Source organism: Amphiprion ocellaris, chromosome 14 (assembly GCF_022539595.1).
Source record: "Amphiprion ocellaris isolate individual 3 ecotype Okinawa chromosome 14, ASM2253959v1, whole genome shotgun sequence".
Lineage (NCBI taxonomy): Eukaryota > Metazoa > Chordata > Actinopteri > Pomacentridae > Amphiprion > Amphiprion ocellaris.
The window spans coordinates 3,441,552-3,464,985 of NC_072779.1; the positions used below are offsets into that span (position 1 = coordinate 3,441,552).

At 36.5% G+C, this 23,434-nt stretch overlaps 1 protein-coding gene and 1 long non-coding RNA gene across 3 annotated transcripts; one reads left to right on the top strand and one right to left on the bottom strand.

Moving 5' to 3' along the window:
• Positions 1 to 1,615: 1,615 nt before the first annotated feature.
• Positions 1,616 to 9,310, bottom strand: LOC111582557 (15-hydroxyprostaglandin dehydrogenase [NAD(+)]-like). The gene is made up of 7 exons (XM_023291290.3): positions 8,945 to 9,310; positions 6,443 to 6,566; positions 5,743 to 5,849; positions 4,501 to 4,597; positions 3,286 to 3,362; positions 1,942 to 2,099; positions 1,616 to 1,825 (listed from the first exon to the last, which is right to left on the bottom strand). The coding sequence occupies exons 1-7, from the start codon at positions 9,035 to 9,037 to the stop codon at positions 1,705 to 1,707; spliced, it is 777 nt and encodes a 258-aa protein (XP_023147058.1). The 5' UTR covers positions 9,038 to 9,310; the 3' UTR covers positions 1,616 to 1,704.
• Positions 9,311 to 10,972: 1,662 nt separating this feature from the next.
• LOC111582560 (uncharacterized) lies at positions 10,973 to 21,770 on the top strand. Of its 2 annotated transcripts, none has more exons than XR_002747333.3 (4): positions 10,973 to 11,171; positions 19,319 to 19,376; positions 20,497 to 20,622; positions 21,375 to 21,770. It is a non-coding gene; the product is annotated as an uncharacterized LOC111582560 (long non-coding RNA). The 2 variants fall into 2 exon arrangements; XR_002747332.3 differs by having other exon boundaries at positions 19,319 to 19,367.
• Positions 21,771 to 23,434: the final 1,664 nt, after the last annotated feature.

The following is a 23,434-nucleotide window of genomic DNA, read 5'->3' on the forward strand; positions in this document are numbered from 1 at the left end:
CTACAACTGAGTAGCTAGCTCTGTTAGCATCACTAATTCACATTAAAGCTAATATTTACTGGATGCTAACTCTCTTCTCTGGTCAACACACACAGAAATAAACTCCACCAACATCTGGAGTGCATAGCACACATTATATCTGACACTAAAGCTGCATATAAAGTGCATTAAAACAACTATCAGAGTCCTTTCAGTGTCTGCTCGTAGAATCAGCCGAAGGTAGAAAACTGGTTAAAACAAGCTAAAACTAAAGCAGTAAAACTGTCTGTGGAAAATGTTCTGCAGCTCCACTGATAAATACCGACAAACTAACCGATATTACATCATAAATACCCATGAACTAACAGCTATTACATCAGAAATACATCCAAACCAGGAGAACAGTTTATGGTGAATGAGTGTCTAGGCGACCTGTCAATCATTCCAGACCAGACTGTCAATCATGTAACCCTGCCCCATGATGTCACTGAAACTTTATATAAAATTCAATATCCATTTATTTTCAGATCGGCCACCAGATCTCTGGGTTTGATCATGAAAACTAACAAGAAAAACAATCCAAACCCTAGATCTATGGAGTATTTTTAGAGCCAGCCCCTGCTGGATGTAGTGGTACTGCAACTTTCTGACACTTTTCGGCCGGTTGCTACATCCGTCTTTCTCAGTCAATCAGACCAGTTACACCCATTAGAACATAAAACACCTACAGCTAAACTGACAACAGTAAAATTGGTCTACTTAATCAAAATAATAATAAACAAACCCAAAATATTTCCAATTATCCAACAAAATTAAATGACGACAGCAATATTTAATTAAATGACACTCCTTGAGGTGGCAGATACTTGGTATGTGGTATAAAAGCCTCCTGAACATACAAAAGTTAACTAAATGTGGGCTACAAATATAACTAAAGAACTTCAGCACATGACAAATTATGTGCTATTTATGTGTTTTTGTATGTGCAGTATGAGTGTAGAGTGTTTCAACTTAAACTTAAATGGTTACAGGGGTCACAGACAGTCATGGTTATCACACAGATCATTAGAAACTAAACTTTCTCATTGCACAAACATATAATTTAGCTACACAATGCAAAGTTGTGGTGGGATTACTGACCTTTCAGACTATTGTGTAAAGGCACCTCGTCTATTTTGTCTCCAGATAACTGCTCTAAGTCAGTCTAAGAAATGAGAAATAATGTAATTTTATATTTATTTTTTCAATAAAACCAAAGAACTAAACTGTGAGTTTACTTGTATAATGTAAAATAACAATAAGATGGAAAAAATAAATTCTCTCTCCTTTCAACTCAGAGGATGAAACTGATAAGTTTATTACTGTAAATTAACTGACCCTTTAGTGTGAATGCATTTGCCAGTTAAATAGTGACACCCAGTGGTCACCACACAACACTGCAGTTCTGTATCTTTGAACAGTCATCTGTTAAATGTCCCACCTTCAGTTTGTGAAAAATAGAAGATTTACTGTTAGTAAAAGTGTTGATGATTTTTTTTAGCAGTTCTTTAACTAAGATATTAAGAAAAAAGTTAAGAAGCAAATTAAAATAACAAGAGATAGATTTTTATGTAGAAACATCTCGACAACTCCTGAAGATATTTAAATTCAACTTTATTTTGTATATGAAAGCACTGAGAAACACTGATTATAGGACTGAGTCTGAGTGGTTAATTCTGCTGAGAGCTACTCGGAGAACGATGGAAAAGTCACGTATTGTCTTCCTTTCTTGAACAACATGAGGGCTTCTCCATTTTTGGTCTCATCTGTCACCAGCTCCAGGAGGCAGTCGGCCACGTCAGACATGCTGAATGAAAAAGTTACATCAGTGAACAAGCATCAGCGGCGTATTATAGAACAAAATGTAGATGCTGTGAGGCTTAGTAGACTTTCACTACAAAACTACACATGCAAAAGACTCACTTTATTATCCCAGTCTTCTCTATCAACTGCTGGGTCAAATCAGCCAGGTGGGAGAACCGCCCCAGTTTGGACGACATGTTGGACATGAAGTCAGTTTGGACGAAACCTGGACAAAGAGCGTTGATCCGTATACCGTAACCGGACACCGCAGATGCAGCCTGGTAAAAATAAACACAGTTAGGCTTCTTATTCTGCTACGTTTCCATACACTAGTTTAAAGCTGTATGAATTCTTTATTGTTCAGCAAAAGTCCAAGAGAACAGCCCTGATATCTCCTGACTGAGTGGTTGTTGCTAACTTATTAGCAGCGCTGCTTGTTCACAAATCCTGCAGAGGCCTTTCCAGTAAGCTAATATGATCAGAATGCATCTCCATGCTATAATGTTTCTGCTTTTTCTGAGTAGTGTGTGGATTTTCATTGTGGATTAATCTGTCAGGTATTTTCTTGATTAATCAGTTATTTGTTTGGTCTATAAAATGCCCCAAAATGGTGAATAATGTCGATCACTGTTTCCCAAAGGTCAAGATGACGTCCTCAAATATTCTGTTTTGTCCACAATCCAAAGAGTTTACTGTCACAGAGAAGGAAAGAAGCCAGACAATATACACTGCCTGGCCAAAAAAAAAAAAATCGCCACCTGGATTTAACTGAGCAAATAGATAAGAACCTTCCATTTGATAATTACTGCAGTGATGAATATGTTTCAGCTGCAACGACTTATTTAACTCTAGCTGACGCAGGGAGGAGCTTCTCATTTCTTAAACAACCATGTTAGAAGACATATCCTGGGGTCATGGAAAGGATGTTAATCTGTCTCAGAAGGGTCAAATTATTGACCTGCATCAAGCAAAGAAAACAACTAAGAAGATGAAACTACTAAAATCAGGTTAAGAACCGTCCAACGCATCATTAAAACCTGAAGGATAGTGATGAACCATCATCTACAAGGAACAAACTCTTGGATGATCGTAGGACGTCAACAGTAGAACTCCCAGGTTTGTGTAATAGTGAAAGTAAGAACATTTCACTCAAAGGATTGGGACTAAACAGTTGTAGCTCTAAGAAAACCACTGATCGGTGAGACTAATCAGAAAAAAAAGAATTCAGTTTGCTTGGTAGCATAAAGATTGGACTCTGGAGCAATGGAAGAAGGTCATGTGATCTGATGAGTCCAGATTTACCCATGAAACGTGAGTCTACAGTGAATAAAAATGTGACCGGAGCAACAATGTCTAGAAACTGTTGTTATTTCCAGGGTTGGTTCTCTTGTAGTTTCAATCATTTCTGCTGCAAACTGTTGTAAACTAATGTTTTCTTAATGTGTCTGAACTGTGTTTTCTTACCGCCATGGCTCTGGTGAAGCCGACCACTCCGCTCTTGGAGGCTGTGTAGACCGGAGAGCTGGGCAAAGGACCGAGACCTGCAGGATATGAGGTACATCAGTCAGTGTTAACGTTTTGATTAATAGATTTCCAGATGTCCAGAATTCCTGTCTGCACTACAGACTGTCTACTTTGTCAGTTTCAAATGATGAGGACTAGACCTGGCGGCATTTCGTACAGATCTCATCACTGTATTGTGACTGTTATACATGGAAATCTATGTTGCTTTGATGAAATTAGACAAGATAATGTCAAAAGGCCAAGACAGAGATTATTTTAGTACATTAATTGAACAATAATGATGAATTCTTCAGAAAAAAATGTGTTACTTTATGTTGCATTGGACAAAGTTTATATACTAAATAGAAATACAGTGGTCCCTCGTCATATTTGTTATCGCGGATTTCTCGCTGTATTGCAGGATTTTGCGGTATATATTTTTATATTTTAATTATTTTAATTATTTTTGTGGTAAAATAAGAATGTTTTAGCCTAAAAAAATTGAATACAATCTAAAAAATATTTAAAATAACTATTAAAACATATTAAAATGAATTCATCATCATCTTCATCATTCAAGTTGTAGTATATTCACTGATGGGGACCCATATAGAATTTTATATGCTGTTAAAATGACGTAGGTTTGAGAGTGTAGAAAGTGTTTAAGAGCATAGGAAGTGTTTATAAGAGTGTGGGGAGGGTTTATAAAGCATTAAAATGTATATAAATAATAAAATAAATATGGACGCTACTTTGCAGATTTTTTCGAGGGGTCTGGAACGTAACCCCAGCGATAGACGAGGGACCATTGTGTGTTAATTTTTCCAATTCTGATGCTTTAAAGTGTTCATGCTGTTGGCTTTGAGCACTGTTATTTTCCAGACACAACTTCATGTGTCTAAAAAGCAAGAGATGAGTTGCCGATTTCATTGTACTCATAAAATCTTTCCTAAAACTGCCTCTATAACATTCCAAATAACAACAGCACTGTTGTCAAAAATGCTTTTCCTGCTACATCTACTGACTCTTTTAGACTCCTTCCTTTAAACATGCAGTGAGAAAGCACAAGGCCACAGATGAAACACACATTTTTAAAACCATAAAACTAAAAATTAAAGCCTCTGCACAATGTGTTTCTAAACTGATGCGAGGAATACATTACATTGTGGGCTTTACCTGCCATAGATGCTGTGTTGACGATGACCCCTCCTCGACCTCCACTCAACTTGCTCATGTGCTCCAGAGCCAAGTACGTCCCCCTGATAACACCCATCTACAATACAGTTTACATGGATGCTTCTGTCAGTCAATACCTGCAGGTACCAGGTGCACCAGATGTTGTGAAACTAAAGGCTAAATTTAACTGTTAGGTTGTAAGAAATGTGAGTCTTCCTGTGTGAGGCAGCAGTTCATGAACTAATGAGACGCCGCAAACACGCCGATCTGCCACAACATTAAAACCACCGGCCTAATATTATGTTTGTCCACCTTGTGCTGCCAAAAAACCTTTAACCTGTCAAGGCCTGGAATCTGCAGACCTCTGAAGGTGTCCTGTGTCATCAGGGAACAAAACGTTAGCAGCAGAGCCTTTAAATCCTGGAAGTTGGATTGAGTTTGTTTCTCCAGCTCTTCCCAAAGATTCTCGATCAGCTTGAGATCTGGGGAATTTGGAGGCCAAGTCAACACCTTGAACTTTTTGTCACATTCCTCAAACACAGTTTTTGCAGTGTGGCAGGGAGAATTATGCTGCTGAAAGAGGCCATCAGGGAATATAGCTGCCGTGAAGGCATGTATGAGGTCTGTAATAATGTTTAGGTAGATGACAGATGTCAAAGTAACGGCTCATGAATGCTGGAGGAGTACTGCGCTCTCTGAAGGCTTTTCTACAAGCAAACAAATGACTGAGTTTAACTTCCTGCAGACACCTATTAATTAAAAAGTGTGGTGGTTCTCGCAAATCCCAATTTAAGGACTCACTTTTGGACTTTCCTATCCATGATCCTGTTGCCAGGTTACCAGTTGTCCTTATTTAAAATGCTTTAGGTCGGTATTAACCACTGCGTACCAGTATACCCCATAAAAACCGCTATTGTTGAGATGCTCTGACCCATGTGTATAACCTCACGTTTTGTTTTTTGTCAAAATCTCTCTCATCCTTACATTGTCCATTTTCCTGCTTCTAGCACATAAACTTCAACAACTCTCTATTCACTTTCTGCATAATACACCCTACCTCTCAGCAGGTGGCGCTATTACGAGATAATCCGTGTTGCTGACTTCACCTGTCAGTGTTTTAATGTCGTGGCTGATCACTGTTTAGCGTGTCGTGGTATTCCTGGTGGGAGTGGAGCAGCTGAGAGCATCTAAGTGAAGCATAATCACAACCAGCTGCAGTTTGTTTCTCTTTCTGCTTCTTACCAGGTTTATGGAGACAATTTTCTCCCACGTGTTCTCATTCAAGATGCCAGCGTTGTTGCACAGGATGTCAATTCCTCCGAAGGTTTCTGCAGTTTTCTGAAAGGCAGCTTGAGAGAAGGAAATATTAGTGAGCAGTTAACTTCTAATTTCACAACCAAACCCACCTCTTCCTGCCAGTTTTGCAATCTGACATCTTTCACCACAAAGCGGCAGCGATTAGTCATTTAAACAGCCATTTCTTTGAAGTGAAAATCACCCAAACTGCTCTTTTTCCAGCTTCTCGGATTGCTGTTTTAACTCTTCTGATAATAAACTGAACATCTTTCTAGTTTTAACTGATTGTTTAAACATTTGAAAACCATTAGCAGTGTATTGCGGGGTGTTTTTCTTCTCTCTATTGTTCTTTAAAATCACGTCAGACCAGTTTATTATTTGTACTCTCCACTATAATCAGAGTAACTGTATGCTTCAAAGTTCTAATTTTACGGGGTGTGGTCTCATTCCGTGAATATACGCCCCTTGATAGGATTAGTTCCAAGACAAAATGTCTCTGAGTTTGTGAACTAACGTGCTGACTGGAACAAAAGCATTCCATTACATTAAAATGTTTCTGGGCATGTTTATTTCAGTCCAGCTGTTTCCCTCTCTTCAGTGCCGCCTCCATTCTCCATGCTTTGTTTTTGCAGTGTAAGTGCATTACCTTTGATCTGCTCCTCTGATTCAACATTACAGCTCAGGAACAAAGTTTTCTCTGCTCCATATTGTTTGTTCAGCTCTTCCATTAACCTTTCCCCGGCAGTTTTATTAACATCCAGGAGGGCAACCTGGACGTGTGAAGGGCAGATCAGACAATCAGGTTATTACATGTATCTATCTAACAAATGCAGCCTTAGATAACAGTCCTTCTAGTTTCACAAACACGGATTGACATGTAACTGACAAACAACTAGAAATCAATTGTTTTACTCAAATACCATTTAATGAATGCACTGAAAGTGCCGTCATGCTCTGAATAGTTTTCGCATTATTCAAAAGCAAGTCTCTGCACATCAACGGTAGTTTGGCAGGAGAATCTGAGCCGGACACATTATGTAATCCTACAGATTTTAACCCCACATGGTCATTATTGGGGCGTAAGTTATAAAAACAAACCTGTACTCTCTATAGATAAAACATCTGTGGGTACTTTCTACATAATGCGTTGTACTTTTGCAGCATGAAGTGTTAACTGGTGTATTTCTGTTGCAGTTGTTTGGGGTAAAGCTAAGTGTCAGACAGTATCAGCACCAAAAACATCAATTCTGTCTCAAATAAAGTCATAAAAACGCATTTGCTGAAAACATTTCAACCTATTTTACTGATTTAAACCAACTTGTTGAAAAAATATCTGGTGACTCAGTGTTTGCAGCTTGAAACAGGAATGAGTAAGACATGTTGCAACACAACAAACAGTCAATTCCAACTAGACCTAAATCATTCTTTAACATTTTATACAAAGATAATCTTAAAATACACAAATTAAGGCCTAAATTTCACCCCTCATGGAAGTTGACTTTTTCTTTTTACAAAAAGTATTGCCAATTAATTTCAAATACAAAATGTAAAATAAGTATATACATTAAAAATATATATTGCCTAAACATTCACCTCCTTTATTAGTAAAAAGGAGAACATCTGAGCATCGTGGATGGGCCTTAAGTGATTATAGTATAAAGACGCCTGTATCTGGAAGGTTCAGTCATTAGTGAATGAATATTATATATAAATTATATATATATATGTATATATATGTAGTGACTTAACCTGTAGTCACTGAGGTGGTAGTTGGTGTCCTTTAGTCTGACGCGTACGGCTTCAAATTAAAACAGTGTCTGCTCGTTTTTACTGATGTTTTATTTGTTGACGGCATTGCAGGTAAGTTATCATTCAGTCAACATTAAGGCCTTGTCCACACGTAGCCGGGTATCTCACAAAACGAAGATATTTTTCTACGATTCGGCCTATCATCCACACGAAAACGCAGATTTACGTCATCAAAAACGATTCTTTTTAAAAACTCTGACCAAAGTGAAGATTTGCGAATTCTCCGTTTTATGCGTCTGCATGTGGACATCAGTAACTGGGGTTTTGCGTTTCGAAACGTCACCACCTGCGACAAAATATGTTGTTACGTCACATATGCGACCTGTGTTTACATTGGGTAACAGTATGGATGCTCTCACAAGGTTTTGGCCGCTGTTTCTTGTACAGGCGCTTTTTACTTGCTTGTTTTTACAAGCCCAGATACTGCTCCACATTCAACAACACAGGCGAAGGACGACGTTAAGGACGGTTATTCTCCACCTCCTTGCTAGGATTTGGGGAACTACTGCCACCTAAAGGTCCGGCATGCTTATGAATGTGCTGAAAAACGCACTTATGCGGTTAGGTGTGGATGAAGTTTTTTTCTAAAAACGAGGTGGTGTGTATGTAAGTTTTTTTCTAGACGGAGGGGGCAGGACATTCGGTTTTACAAAAACCCGGCTACGTGTGGACAAGAGCTAAGTCTCCAATAAACCAAAATTATACAACCTGACAACATTCACCTGCTTGACATGGCGTTTGAGCACAGTCGAAAACTGTTCGGCTTCATTCTCCAAACTACACACCTGCATCTATTCATTCATTAGCCATTATATATGCAGTCCACTCCCTACGGTGGCTCCCTACCCCGTGGCTCCTAAAGCCACACCCACTATATATATATATATATATATATATATATATATATATATATATATATATATATATATATATATATATATATATATATATATAAAATAAGATTTTTTTTAAATAAAACTGATGTATTTCTGCAACAGTGGGTTTTACAGGGTTAAAGAAGAAAACTTCCATGAGGGTTGAACACTTTTTATCGACTCTGTAGCTTGCAGTTCAAAGGGTTGCATTAATAAATTGCATTTCCCACTAAAATATAGTGAAAGAGCAGGAATATTCACATTAAAAAATGCATTTGAGTGTGTTAAGCTATTTTCCTCCTCTCACTCCAGATATAATGAACTTCTGTTGTGCTTGATCTTTTTCTCACTTTTTACTACAGAAAATTGCTGTCTGATTATTAGTTAAACTACCTGTGACGCTGCACGGATTTAAAATCTGCATTTAATCCCATAATATCACACAAACAACACATTAAATGTACCTGAGCACCGTTCTGCAGAAGAATCTCCGTCATTGCTTTTCCTATCCCCATCGCTGCTCCGGTCACCACCGCAGTTTTAGCCGTTAACGCCATTTCTCAGTGAGAAGCGGAAGGAAGAAGTCAGTCTGTGGATGTCTGCTGGGAATAAATCTGCTCCAGAGAAGAGTTTTCAGGTGTCACCGCCCCGCTAGAAGTTCGGTAAAGTTGGCAAGATATTCACAGATTCGGACTTCCGGCATCAATAACTCATGAGATATACGTTGTAAAAACATAAACAATGCCTCTTTCCCATCGCTGTAAGCTAGACAATGTGCTACAAGGCCAGTTTTATCAAAAGTCGCTGTCTTTCAAGCTGCAGAAATAACACTGATGTCTATGAGCAGCTGACTGTGCGACGAGTGAACAGGGACCGTCTGCAAATAGCAAAACCGCTGCAACAGCGAAGAAAGACACTACACAAATATTCAGTTACTTAACTTTTATACACTGTAGTGTCACCAAATTTACTGCAGCCATCAGTTGTCTCCTGCTGGTCATACTACAACTCTTGGTTTAACATTAAATTTAAAAAATGAATTTTAAAGAATTTTTATTAGTAATAAACTTCAGTAACTTCCCTCTTATATACTGCAGAAAGATTACACGGTCTATCAGTTGGCTCCTGATGGTCATACTACAATGCTTGGTTTGATATTAAATAAAAAAATCAGAATTTTAAGGAATTTTTTTCTTATTTTCTTATTATTTTATTAGTAATAAAATTCAATAACTTCCCTCTTATGTACTGCAGAAAGATTACACTCTGTCTAACTCAGTTGGCTCCTGTTGATCAAACTACAACTCTTGGTTTGATATTTAACTATTTTTCATGATTTGAAGGATTTTTTATTAGTAATGAAATTGATGTTATATATCTCAAATATTTTTTGTTGTAACAGATAAAAGTGCTCATCCATTTTTTTGGTAGATTGTGGAACATTAATAACCAAAAGTAACTGAATTTTAATTATTTGCGTTGTTTATTGCCATGTGAAGTTGTGCACACTATTTAGTGTGCATGCTTGTATATGAAGTTTAAGGATTATGAGTAAATTAGCTTTGACGGCTCTTCTCTTGATGTATGTGGGGCTATATTTTTAGATCCACAGTGCACCTGTTTGTCCAAATACATGATACTGAATAGTAATGGAACTTGGAATCCTCACCAAAGAGAGGATCAGATAACACCAATATACCAAACTAAACTGTTTAGACTGTCTCCTCAAGTACTGATGATTGGGAAGAACGACAGTCAGATGCCTTCTTACAAGGCTGCAGCGTTAACTGATTAATTTAAACCCTAATGTTAAACAGCTAATAATATTTTCCAAGTTAAGGACTGTACGGACTATACTTGGAAGAAAAAACCTGAAGGTATGATCAGTAGGACCCTTTTGATGGTTGGATGGAGTTTATTTTTTCTGCAGTGTTTAAGAGTGAAGGATTGAATTTTATTTACTACAAAAATTCCTTAGAATTCTGATTTTTAATTTATTACCAAACCAAGAGTTATAGTATGACAATCAGGAGCCAACTGATGGCTCCTGTGAATTTGGTGACACTACAGTGTATAAGAGTGAAGTTATTATATTACTAATAAAATAATAAAATTCATTAAAATTATGAAAAATATGTTTTTATATCAAACCAAGCGTTGTAGTACGACCAGCAGGAGTCAATTGATGGCTCCAGTGATTTTGGTGACACTACAATGTATAAGAGTGAACTTATTGAATTTTATTACTAATAAAAATTCCTTAAAATTCTTTTTTTTAAAAAATTTAATGTCAAACAAAGTATTGTAGTATGACCAGCACGAGCCAATTGATGGCTTCAGTGATTTTGGTGACACTACAGTGTATGAGTGCAGTTATTGAATATTTGTGTAATGTCTCTCTTCGCTGTTGCAGCAGTTTTGCTATTTGCAGACGGTCCCAGACGTATATCTCATGAGTTATTGATGCCGGAAGTCCGAATCTGTGAATATCTTGCCAACTTTACCGAACTCCTTCTAGAGCACATCAGCGGGTTGAGACACGCTGAGGGGTGCGGCATCAGGTTAAACATGCAGATTTTTACGACTCAAGTCAAATAATTTGTTTCTTGTTGGAGGCAGGAAGGACGTTAAAGCAACAGTTGTCCAAAATCCAAGTGGAACAAATGCAGCTCAGTGTGCATTGAGACTGAAGTAAGTTCCTGAAATCGCCGCACCCGCCATAACTAGTGTATTTAATTGTGGCAAAGCGACTTTGATCTTAAACAATAACTTTTTGGTGGATTATTTGTATGCCGAATTGTAGAGGTTCCATCCACAGTTTTGATCACGTCCTAGTTGTTTCTGTAAACTGCCTTTGTTTCTGCAAATCTGCATGACAGTGTAAAACTTCCGTGTTTTTAAATGGAGTTCGGCGCAATTGAAGTGCATGTGGCCTCTAGATGGAGGTAGAGAGCTGTGTGAGTTGTGTTGAAAAATGTCCTTGTTTTTTAAAGAAAAGCAGTCTTTTTCTAACTCCTCAGGACAATTACTATTACAATAAATAACAGATTAGTGAAGAATAAAACATAATTTAGGCAGAGAACATTCTTTGAAAAAGTTTGTTTTGCTGAGACCTATTTAGAAATAAACTCACATTTACAGTATCCTTGATGTAAACTGTAAAATATGTCAGTGTTTAAATTTAAATTATGATCAAGCGCATCTTAGCCTCAAGACTTATTTTTTTCTGAATATGCTATAAAGCAACAACTACACTACCGTTCAAAAGTTTGGGGTCTCTTAGAAATGTCCTTATTTTTGAAATAAAAGCATTTTTCCAATGAAGATAACATTAAATGAATGATAAATCCAGTGTAGACGTTGTTAATGTGGTAAATGACTATTCTAGCTGGAAATTTTTAATGGAATATCTCCATAGAGGTACAGAGGAACATTTCCAGCAACCATCATTCCTGTGTTCTAATGCTACATTGTGTTAGCTAATGGTGTTGAAAGGCTCTTTGATGATTAGAAACACTTGTGCAGTTATGTTAGCACATAGATAAAAGTGTGAGTTTTCATGGAAAACATGGAATTGCCTGGGTGACCTCAAACCTCTGGGGGTTCTTCTGGCTGAAAATATCCAAACAAGTGACAAAAGATGGTGAGTCATTGTGTTTTTGACAGTAATGATGAATTTTAACTATTTTTCTTTTACATTTTCACTAAAAATGTCATGTCCGGACTTATTCAGACACAGTTATCAGTCTTTATCTACCACCAAATCAAACTGTTCTCATTGTTGCCTCTGGGGTTTTGAACCGCTCTTCTTTTGTGATCATCTTCAGATCTTTGAGGTTCCCTCCATAGATTCCTGATGGCTGCTCCAACATGTCGACATCTGCTCACCATTTCTCAGCCACTTTGCTTGTGCAGAGTATTGTCTTGTTGAAAGATTCAATGCTGCAAATGCCTGATGATTTCCTCCAGGATCTTCATGTTGTCCACTTTTAGCCCATCAGACTTTCATTCCCACCATAATGTTTGACTGTAGGGACGGATGGTGTTCTTGGGATTCAGTGCAAAATCCACGTCCCTGCATCCAAAGAACTCAATTTTTGTCTCATTTGACGACAACAGATGACCACACGGCTTTCATTCTTGTCAAGTGAGCTTCCATGTTGGAGAAATGAGGTCCTCCCTGGTTCCTGGTTGAGTTTGACTTTGAGATGTTGCTCTCAGAACTGCTCAGATTCACCTCAACAGTCTTCCCGGTGATCCATGGATTCCTCATGGCGTCTAACTCTTCCTTTCTTTCCTGTGCCGGGGTCATATTTTGACTTCCTACCTCGACCTTTGAGATTGTGTGGAACTCCTTGTGCTTTTTGATTCTACTTTGCTCTGTGGAATCTGGCCCTTGGATATAACTTCATAGCCTTTCTCAGTCTTGTGAGCAGCAGCTATGAACAACTCTGTTTCTCAATAATGAAGCAGCTCATTAAGCTCTTTGATTTTAGCAGTGATTTTCAGTTGAGTTTTCTTGCCCAGTAGATTTTCATATACACAGAATTTATCTTGGTGTAGAGATTAATATACTACTAAACCAGCTGTTCTCAATTTACAGTGTATAAGAATACACTAGAACGTGACAAAATATTACCGCTAGGAATGAGACAGAAGCTGCCATTCTTCGAAATTTGTACTAATTTTAAGGTATAAATCATTTTGGCATGGTAGTTTTACAGAAACCATTTTTAAAAAGCATAGAAACAGTTCAAACTGATCATCAACACAATGTTGCACCATCTAATCTCACTTGTTTATGCGATTTACGACCAGAAGAAAATTATTGTTTAGATGAAAATTCAATGTAAATCAAAATTTGAATAATTAACTGTAACCAAACCAAAATCCAGCGAAATTCGCTGGATTTTGTTTGATTTTTTTGGTAAATGTTCTTAAAGAAACATTTTTAACATTTCTTGTTTTCCACCAAAAAATGTTCAGAGATTTCCCAAAAATGTTAAAAATGTGGACATCAGAAGTTTCACTGTGAAAATATTTTTTTTTTTCCAACATTTCCAAACTTTAAACCGGGTCAGTTTTGACCTGTGGGACAACACAAGGGTTAAACAGTGTATATAATATATACCTGTGTAAAACATTGTCAGGTGCGGCTCCCTCTTTTCCAGGTATAGTAGCTACTTCTCTACTAGGTTTTCCTCCTGCTAAGTGTGTGTGTTCGGGACACTTGTTGCTTAAAGCGTTTTGATAAGCATGCTTGGCGTGACTGTGCATGTTGCTGTGACTTTAGAACTCACTGAATGTGGGCTTCTGGTGAAAGACTTCTATCACAACCAGGAGAAGAAATGTGCAGAAAAGTGTTGCAACAGAAGCCGACACACTGAAAGCTGAAATATTGTCTGGTTTTGTTCAGCAGCAGATAGAGTTCTATAAACTGACAGGAGTTTAGGGCTCTTTTTTTCCTTTTTTATGGCAGAGTTTAGGTTGCAGCGGAGGCTAATTGCTGTTTTGGTGTGATGGGAACCTCAGACGTTAATGTGAGAAAATCGGTCAGACTTCCTGAACAGCAGCAGCAGCTCAAAAGCAAAACCTTTAGCACAGATGTTCTGCATGGATCTCACTCAATAGCTTGTGCTGGTGTTGTATCTACTCTCAGATGTACGTCGCTTTGGATAAAAGTGTAGACTTGTAGGAATTGTAAAATGTAGTGGGATTCATTTGCAAGGTATTTTCTTGCTTGTAAAGGTTGCTGTATTTAAATTTAGATGTAAATTGTTAATTGCAATGCAAAAACTCAAAATCTTACCAAGTCTATTTGTCTTATTTTTAGTCAGAATGTCTCGTCCCATTTGATTTCAGATAAATTCACTTAACAAGTGACATTTCAGCAACATAGAGGGACTTGTTTTAAGACAGTGCATCTTAAATATCTTCTTAAGTCAAACAATCTTGAAATGATCTTGTTTTGAGTTGTATTTTACAAGAAAACTCAAAATAAGTTTAACCCTCGTTTCGTCCTGCGGGTCAAAATTGATCCGTTTTAAAGTTTGAAAATGTGGAAAAAATAAATATTTCCACAGTGAAACTTCTGATCTCCACATTTTCAACATTTTTGGGAAATCTTTGAACATTTTTTGGTGGAGAAAAAGAAATGTTAAAAATGTTTCTTAAGAACATTCACAATAAAATCAGCCAAAATCCAGCGAATTTCACTGGATTTTGGTTGATTTTTTTGTGAATGTTCTTAAAGAAAATATTAGAAGTTTTATGGATATATATGAAATCACTTTAGATATTTTTAGGATTTTTTTGAAGATTTTTATTCATTTTTTATAAATATTTACAAGAATTTTCTTGCCAAATTTGGGGGATTTTTTAAAAATAAAACTTTGAAGGGAAACTGTTCAGGAATTATAGGAATTTTCTTCCTGAAGGTTTTGTAAATTTTCATGAATTTGGAGAAATTTTTTGCTGAATTTTGGGATATTTTTCAGACAAGGAAACAATATTTTTTGGTGCCTGTAAATGAAGACAACAGGAGGGTTAAATTAAACTCTTATGAGCTTTTTTTGTTGTTATCATTATATTCATCCAAACAAATGTACCTTTAGTGGTACCAGGCATTAAAATGAACAAGAAATTGAAGAAAACAAGGGTGATCTAATCATTTTTTCATGCCTGTATGTGTGTGTGCATGGTTGAACTCATCATTGTTAACTATAGAAATGATTAACAGCTTAATAACTGCCCTGAGGCTCAGTTTCACACAGAGGAGTCTTTGTTTGCAGGAGTTTTTAATGTAAGGAGTCACGTTCATGTCAGTCCTGCATCTCATACGGGTTGGAAACTTATCTGCACTAAATGTAGCCGACTTTGAGGAATTATTCTCGTTCTGTGGTTCACCGAAGTCCCTCTGGACCACACAAGAATGAAAGACTTCTACTTTTAGTCGGTTCTTCTGCTCTGGTCCTGAACCTCCACTAGGTGGAGCACAGAGTTGCCACATGGTGATTCTGGATCTTCTCCACATTCAGCTTCAACACATGAGCTCAACATGTTTCCTTCTATCTTTCTATTAGAGGCTATTAACCCTCCTGTTGTCTTCATTTACAGGCACCAAACAATACTATTTCATTGTCTGAAAAATAATCCAAAAATCAGCAAAAAAAAAATCCCCAAATTTCTGAAAATTTGCAACACCTTCAGGAAGAAAATTCCAATAATTTCTTAAAAGTTTCTCTTAAATATTTTATTTAAAAAAACAAAAAAAAAAACAAAAACAAATTTGGCAAGAAAATTCTTGTAAATATTTTCAAAAAATGAGTAAAAATCTTCCCAAAAAAATCCTAAAAATATCTAAAGTGATTCCATATATATCAGTAAAACTTCTAATAGTTTCTTTAAGAACATTCAGAAAAAAATCCACCAAAATCCAGCGAACATTTTTAACATTTCTTTTTTTCCACCAAAAAATATTCAAAGATTTTCCAAAAATGTTGAAAATGTGGACATCAGAAGTTTCACTGTGAAAATATTTTTTTCCCCACATTTTCAAACTGTAAAACGGGTCAATTTTGACCCGCAGGACGACATGAGGGTTAAACTTATTTTGAATTTTCTTGTAAAACACAACTCAGAACAAGATAATTTCAAGATTGTTTGACTTAACAAGATATTTAAGATGCATTGTCTTAAAACAAGTCCCTCCATCTGCTGAAATGTCACTTGTTAAGTGAATTTATATTAAATCAAGTGGGATGAGACATTCTGACTAAAAATAAGACAAATAGACTTGGTAAGATTTTGAGTTTTTGCAGTGTGAGGTATAAATCTCAGGTTTTAGTCAAGTTCCTTAGCTTGATTGATGAGAGATTCTGTGCTAAATCTAACCCTCATAAATGCTTATGATAAAAACCCTGTTCACCCACAGACCAGGTCCACAAAGGGCCCCCGAGCTCGTCTTGCTTACGGGGCAAATCCACCATTTAACGGCTTTCAGCTGTGATTTGCTGACCAGCTGCTGACTTGTGTTTTCATCCCGGTGGCCCTTTGCCATTTCACTGGTGATTACACTGCTAAAGAGCTGCAGCGGGCCGGACAATGCCAGAGAGCTTTACATGTCACCAGTGTCATCAGCCGCAAAGAATAGGCTGCTGCAGGAGAGCACAGTTCCAGCCTGTTTACAGTGAGGGGCCTCGGGGGGGTGCGTCTGCCAACACATGTCGGTATCTACAGGAGACGGAGGCCGTGAATGCACAGGCTTTGCTGCATGTATGTGCAGAGATTATGTGGTCTGAGGGTGTGTGACGAGAGCTCCATAAGGAGGGTTTTCTAACAATAACCGGGATTCGTCTAACGCCTCATTCAGACGTGTTTGTGTCCACGACAAAGAGATGGAGTTTCAATTAATGACACAACAACAGACCCTGAAACCTTCACGATTGGGTCAATGTCTAATTGCGGGACTTTTTGTATCTTAGTTGACATTTTTGGTGTTTTCAGACCTAAAATCAACTATAACCAAATACCACATGACATTTTCACAGAAAGATTCTTCTAAATATTATATATGCAATTGAGTAAAGTTGAAATTGAAAGTTATTCATAAAGATATTGTAGTAAACCTGTTACACTTGACTCAGACACTACTTTATATTAAATAACTCAGAAAACCTTGGAGTCTTGCCAGTCTTTTCTTCAGGAGGAAATGACATCATGTGGAGCAGGTCATGTGATCTGGAATTAACACCAAAAATGGCCACAGAAAAACAGAAAATGACTCAAGGAGACACATAAATATAATAAATATAAAGATACAAAATGATGAGAGACACATAAAATAACTACATAAAGTTGCAAAATTACCACAAAAAGACCTAAAATGCCCACAAAACAGTCTGAAAATGACCAAAAAAACACTTCCTTGAGAGGTGTTTTTGTAATGAGTAACTTTGTGGAAAGTGATTTCTCAGACACAGATACAATTTGTTATTTGTTATTGTGTTATAAAATAACGGAAAAATGACAAAAGACACAAAATAACAACAAAAAATTGCAAAATGACCACAAAAACACCTAAAATTATGACAGACTGAAAACAGCCACAAAATGACCACATAAATGCACAAAATGACCACAAAAAGACCTAAAATGCCCACAAAACAGTCTGAAAATGACCAAAAAAGAAACAAAATGAGCACAAAGACACACAAAACAACCACAGAAACGCACAAAATGACTCAGTGAGACAGATAATTATCACATAAAGACACAAAATGACAAGACACACAAAATAATGACAAAAAATGTACAAAATGACCACAAAAACACCTGTAATTATCACAAACACACTGAATATGACCACAAAAAGGGCACAAAATGAACACAAAATGACCTAAAATGCCCACAAAACAGTCTGAAAGTGACCAAAAAAGAAACAAAATGAGCAGGTCATGTGATTTGGAATCAACACACTTCCTTGAGAGGTGTTTTCGTAACGGGTAACTTAGTTGAAAGTGATACAATTTGTTATTTTCCATATAAAATTTGATATATTGCCGAAAAACAAATATCTGTCATGATCATCTCAACTTAATAAAAAGAAGACAATCAGAACTATTTCTGAATAAGCTCATTTTATTATTGTTTAGCTGATTAGAAGGTGGTTGTTATTAAATTCGGACGGTTATTTAGTTGATATTTTAGTGATATCCAGTCATTTTTTTATTAAAGTGATTGTTTCCATAATAAATAATGATGGAATTTGTAAAGACATGATCATAATGATGTATGCAAGATAAAATCCCATGGACTTCAAAAGTCTCTCAATTATATATTGACCCAACCAGTAAGACTACGAGTTGAGCAGACACACAACAGCCCTCATGATTCTGTCATCAAGTTAAATCCACTGTTGTGCTGTTTTCATACTTCTGCTACATTTGGGTGTAGATTTGTTTGAACATTGAAGTCTGGGTGTAGTCCAACAGGAGCTTTAGAGCCTCAAACACACACTTTCTTTCAACAATTTGTGCTCATGTGCATCAATTCATTGACCTCGATTCACCAAATGTCCCACACCCGACCATGTTCACTTAGATTTTTATTTATTTAATGTGTAAAATCTGGGATCAGAGATGACATTAGCTTAATTTTTGAATTAAAAATTCTAAAAGAAGGTGGGGTCATGTTGATTTTTGGGTTGTCTTTGCTCCAATCTGTGGATCAGTATTTGAAGTGACACAACTTGAGAAATAATGAAGGTAGAGTCCTGAAATTTTGCAGGTCTTTCATGGTACAACTCTGCTTCGATAAATGAATACAAACCAGTTATTCGATGGTGTAAATTTGGTCAAAAAACATCAGTGTTTCTGTCTACTCCGATATTTCACCAACCATAAAACCTTTATTTTTTTTGTTTCCTGTGTTTGGCACCAATAGGAACTTTAAAAATGTAGCGTATGTCACTTTATTTCTTAATTTACTTTTGCATTTATGGCATTTCGATGCTCAACCTACATTTTTTTCCAAAGTTATGGCACTTCAAACATTGCTCTATAGATTTGTACAAAGAAAACTGTAAAAATAGACATGAAATAATGCAAAATTAGCACAATAAAATAGGAAAAAAATGTACTATGATTCAAAATGCTTCATCATTCATGAGTAATCCCTTTTAAAAACTTAAAAAAAAACTGTTACTCGACTTGATTTAAGTTTAAAACAAGATTGTTACCACGCCACTAATGAATATCAGATGATTATAGCAAAAAATAAACTGATATTGTCATCTGAAATGATTGTATTCTGAGTATTTGTCTGTTTGCTTCCTACAGAGAATCCATCAGCCCCAGTGAGGAAACTGATCTGTGAGACTGACTGAAGGTAACTCAGGTATTTACTCCACATTGTGTGTTTTTTGTGTTGTTATGAATGGCTCAGCCTGGCAGACACAAAAGAGGAAAAGAGATTAGACGGTATCATCACCACAGGTCTGACTCTGATGCGTCATGTCTTGTTTTTAGCCAAAATCACACAAACATCACTGGATGACTGAATACGTTTTCAGCACTTTACTGTCAAACTTTCACACCTCTAAACCTGGAAGTAATGATAATAATAACTGCAGATAAATGACATTTTTAATTGAACAAAAGCATTACAGCTTCAAATGTTACGTACTTTACATGACAAACTTTAAACAGACGCCTCATCATTGTGTAAAATGAGTTACTACTTCTTTAGTCTGAATCCTACCTGAAACCTGGCAGCTATTTTGAGCAACAAGACTAGACCTCTATCTTAATCAATGGAAAAAGGGCCATAACTGCAATGGTCAGTCGGACACAAAAACCTGCATGTATGCATTAATCACTTGTCAAATCCGACAAACAAAGCTTAAAAGTTTGGGTGAAAATAAGCTTTTAAAAACTTAAATTTCAACTTTTCATACCCATAGTTTCACAACACTATGCATAAATGCCAGAACACAATTGGTCAGATGTTTCCTAGTTGTTATAGGTGTTACAAAGCACTCAATCTTTCTTTGGTTTGTCCTATAGATTTCTATTCAGTGGCGAGTCTCTTCCTTTAATATCTCTGACTGGGGTTCCTCAGGGATCTATTCTTGGCCCCCTTCTCTTCTCTTGGTTTAATTATCTTTTCACAATCTTTTCTCTCTTCGTCGCTATGCTGATGACATACCGCTCTATCTGTCAGCCTCCCTGCCAGCTAAGGCCTCGGTGGCAATCAGAATAACACACCCTCAATAATATGTCAAAATCAATGAAGAAAAACAGTTTTGTGTCCATCTTTGCCAGTCTTTCTGTACAAAATCTGCTTCTAGTTGCTGTATACAACAAAAAGGGAAAATCTATGTGTTTTTCATGAGTAATGACCAACAAAAGGCCCTTTTACTAAATGTGATTTCAAGTGGTTCAAACATTAAGTGGAATGGAAGTAATGTTAGCTGCTGCATCAAGACATTAAAGTCCGTAGCCACCTCCACATCCAGGCTTCTCCGGGAGATGGGAGTACATGGGAAGGCCCACCGGCAGGCGATCAAGGACCTGTCCAGAGCTGCTGAAAAGGGAAGTCAGTAGCTGTAGATGAAGAGAAAGGACTCCACCTGAGCCTTCAGGTGAGTAGATGGTATCTAGAGGGTGAACCTGGGACACTGGGATTCACTGCTGTACCCTCTGGAGGTGTCGTGGGTCTATCAGTGAAACACCGAGGAAGGAGGGTGCCCATTTGATAACCCAGAGGATGAACTCACTCACTAGACCATCCCCTAGTCTTAGGTGTCTCAGGGACATAAACATCTAGTCCTACACAGCAGATCTATGATGATATATGGTGAGAGATTGCAGCATCAGACAATCCAGAAGATCCAAAATAAGCCTCTATGCAATTAAACCAGTTACATCCTAGACTGCAGTGATCAGTGACCACAATATAATAGTGTTTCTATCCAGTGTTGCTCCAAGTGATGTGGTAAAGTCACTGGGTTCAACCTCGTTAGATTACAACAGTGTTTGTTCAGACTGGAGGCGGACGTGTTGAGTCAGATTAATGGAAAGGGAATGTAAAGTTTGTACATTATATCCAACTACATATACTGTCATGGGTTAGATTTCAAACACCTTTTCTTCCTGTCTCTGTCTTGGTATGTCATATATTAAAGTTTCCTGTTAAGAAAACCAAGAGGAACGCTAATATACTGCAGTTAAACGTGCATTGCAGTTTCATTTGTTCTGCTCTGAATTACAAAACTCAGTGACTAAATAAAGATAAAACCCTTAAGCTTTTATCTGACACAGATTTCCACACCTTTTCCATACATTGTGTTCAGGCAGAAGTACAGCCTGTAACTGTTTGCTTTCTCACCTGAAGGATCAGCTGTCTGACGGGAACCACGTGATCTAAATGTACCAGAGGCTTTACTGAGGAGGACGCCCGTCCAGTCTTATCCACCACACCCCACTCAGGAAGGGGATTTTAGACCTTAACAGAGGGGAAGCAGGGTTTTTTTCTCAGTTTTGGTGCTTTTATTTTCATTTTTGACTTTATGGTGTTTCATATAAACAGGAAAATGCTGCATGACTGTTGACACAAAATCCACATCTGTACCTACTTATGGAGAGAATTCGACAGATTTAATGTTGTGCAGATTAACCCTGCTGTTAGGTTTGTTTCTCAGGAACACCAGTGATGTTCAAAATGGGGCATGTTTAATTATCCAGAAGTGTCAGAAAGCAAAAAATCACAATAAACATTGTTTATAACTCATGATTAACTCCATTAATCATCATTTCTATCAATATTCAGAGTAATGGTGTTGTTTACCTCTCACAGATCATGATTTAATGGGGATAATTCACTCGTTTTCATCAAAAATGCATGTTAAAGCATTTTTAATGTATATTGGAAAGACCCACATATAAAATACAATACTTTTACATGATATTGATAAAAAAAAAAAATTATGGAGTAATGTTGATAAATTAACATGAGACACCTCTTCTGTTCAGGCTCAAATTGACCCACTGATTTAAAATCAAGACAAATGAGGATTTGTATTGAAAGTGAACTTTGATTAACCCTCCTGTCGTCCTGTGGGTCAAAATTGACCCGGTTTAAAGTTTGAAAATGTAGAAAAAAAAATATTTCCACAGTGAAACTTCTGATGTCCACATTTTCAACATTTCTGGGAAATCTTTAAACATTTTTTGATGGAAAAAAAGAAATGTTAAAAATGTTTCTTAAGAACATTCACATAAAAAAATCAACCAAAATCCAGCGAATTTCAGTAAAACTTCAGTAAAACTTTAATATTTTCTTTAAGAACATTCACATAAAAATCTAGCAAAATCCAGTGAATTTTGCTGGATTTTGGTTGATTTTTTGTGAATGTTCTTTAGAAATACTTTTAACATTTCTTTTTTACACCAAAAAATGTTCAAAGATTTCCCAGAAATGCTGAAAATGTGGACATCAGAAGTTTCACTGTGGAAATATTTATTTTTTTCCACATTTTCAAACTTTAAAACGGGTCAATTTTGACTTGCAGGACGACATGAGGGTTAGATATTGGAAACAAAATACAGATTTTAAAGTTAATCTCTTTACTGTGACAGTGAGGACTGAACACTGAATCACAGGTTCTGTTTTATTGGTCTAATAAGTCAGTTTACCAGCTGTTAAAGGTGTGTGTGAATATATGATGGATGTGAACTCATCTGTCATTACTGTCACTTTAATGATCAGCTCTTTCTCTTTCTCCTTTCTCAGTTTCTCTTTTCATTTACAGTTTTCTCCCTCACACACCCGTCATTCAAACACAGCAACCGACGCTGCGCCCTTCGTAGTAATGCAGCTATTTACAGTCCGCACATACATGCAGCGATCGGTCGCATATTTCAGAGTTTAGTCATGAACACGTGAGGAATCCTGCAGCAGCTGAAGCTCCTGTTCTTGTTCCCCAGAACTTTTCAAACACATTTCAGGTCTCAGATGGTGAATTTCTCACACTGTATATTTGAGACACATGATAGTAAAAGATTAAAAGGTGTTTATTTAATACCAGTAAACTGCTCATGACATGTCCATATTACATGCTATTTAGTTAGTTTTAATCTTCAAATCTACAATGAATAAAAAAAAAAAACAATCCAGTAAAAAAAAAAAAGTAAAAATTTGTTGTGTTTAAAAACTGTACAGAACTGTGAAAATAATGGCAGATATCTGTAAAACAAGATTTTAGTCATGGCTTAAAAAAATCTCAAAAATAATGAATAATTTGTAATTTTTTAAAGTACAGATTTTATGTAGACATTTATTATTATTATTATTATTATTATTATTATATTTATTTGTAAATTATTATATTTGTATTTTATTTGTATTTTATTATTATTATTATTATTATTATTATTATTATTATTATTATTATT

Coding starts and splice junctions, on each gene's coding strand:
- LOC111582557 (XM_023291290.3), bottom strand. CDS start 9,037: ATGGCGTTAACGGCTAAAACTGCGGTGGTGACCGGAGCAGCGATGGGG. Junction 2,100..3,285: donor GCTTCACCAGAGCCATGGCG/GTAAGAAAACAC, acceptor TATTTTTACCAG/GCTGCATCTGCGGTGTCCGG. Junction 1,826..1,941: donor GAGAAGACTGGGATAATAAA/GTGAGTCTTTTG, acceptor TTTTTCATTCAG/CATGTCTGACGTGGCCGACT.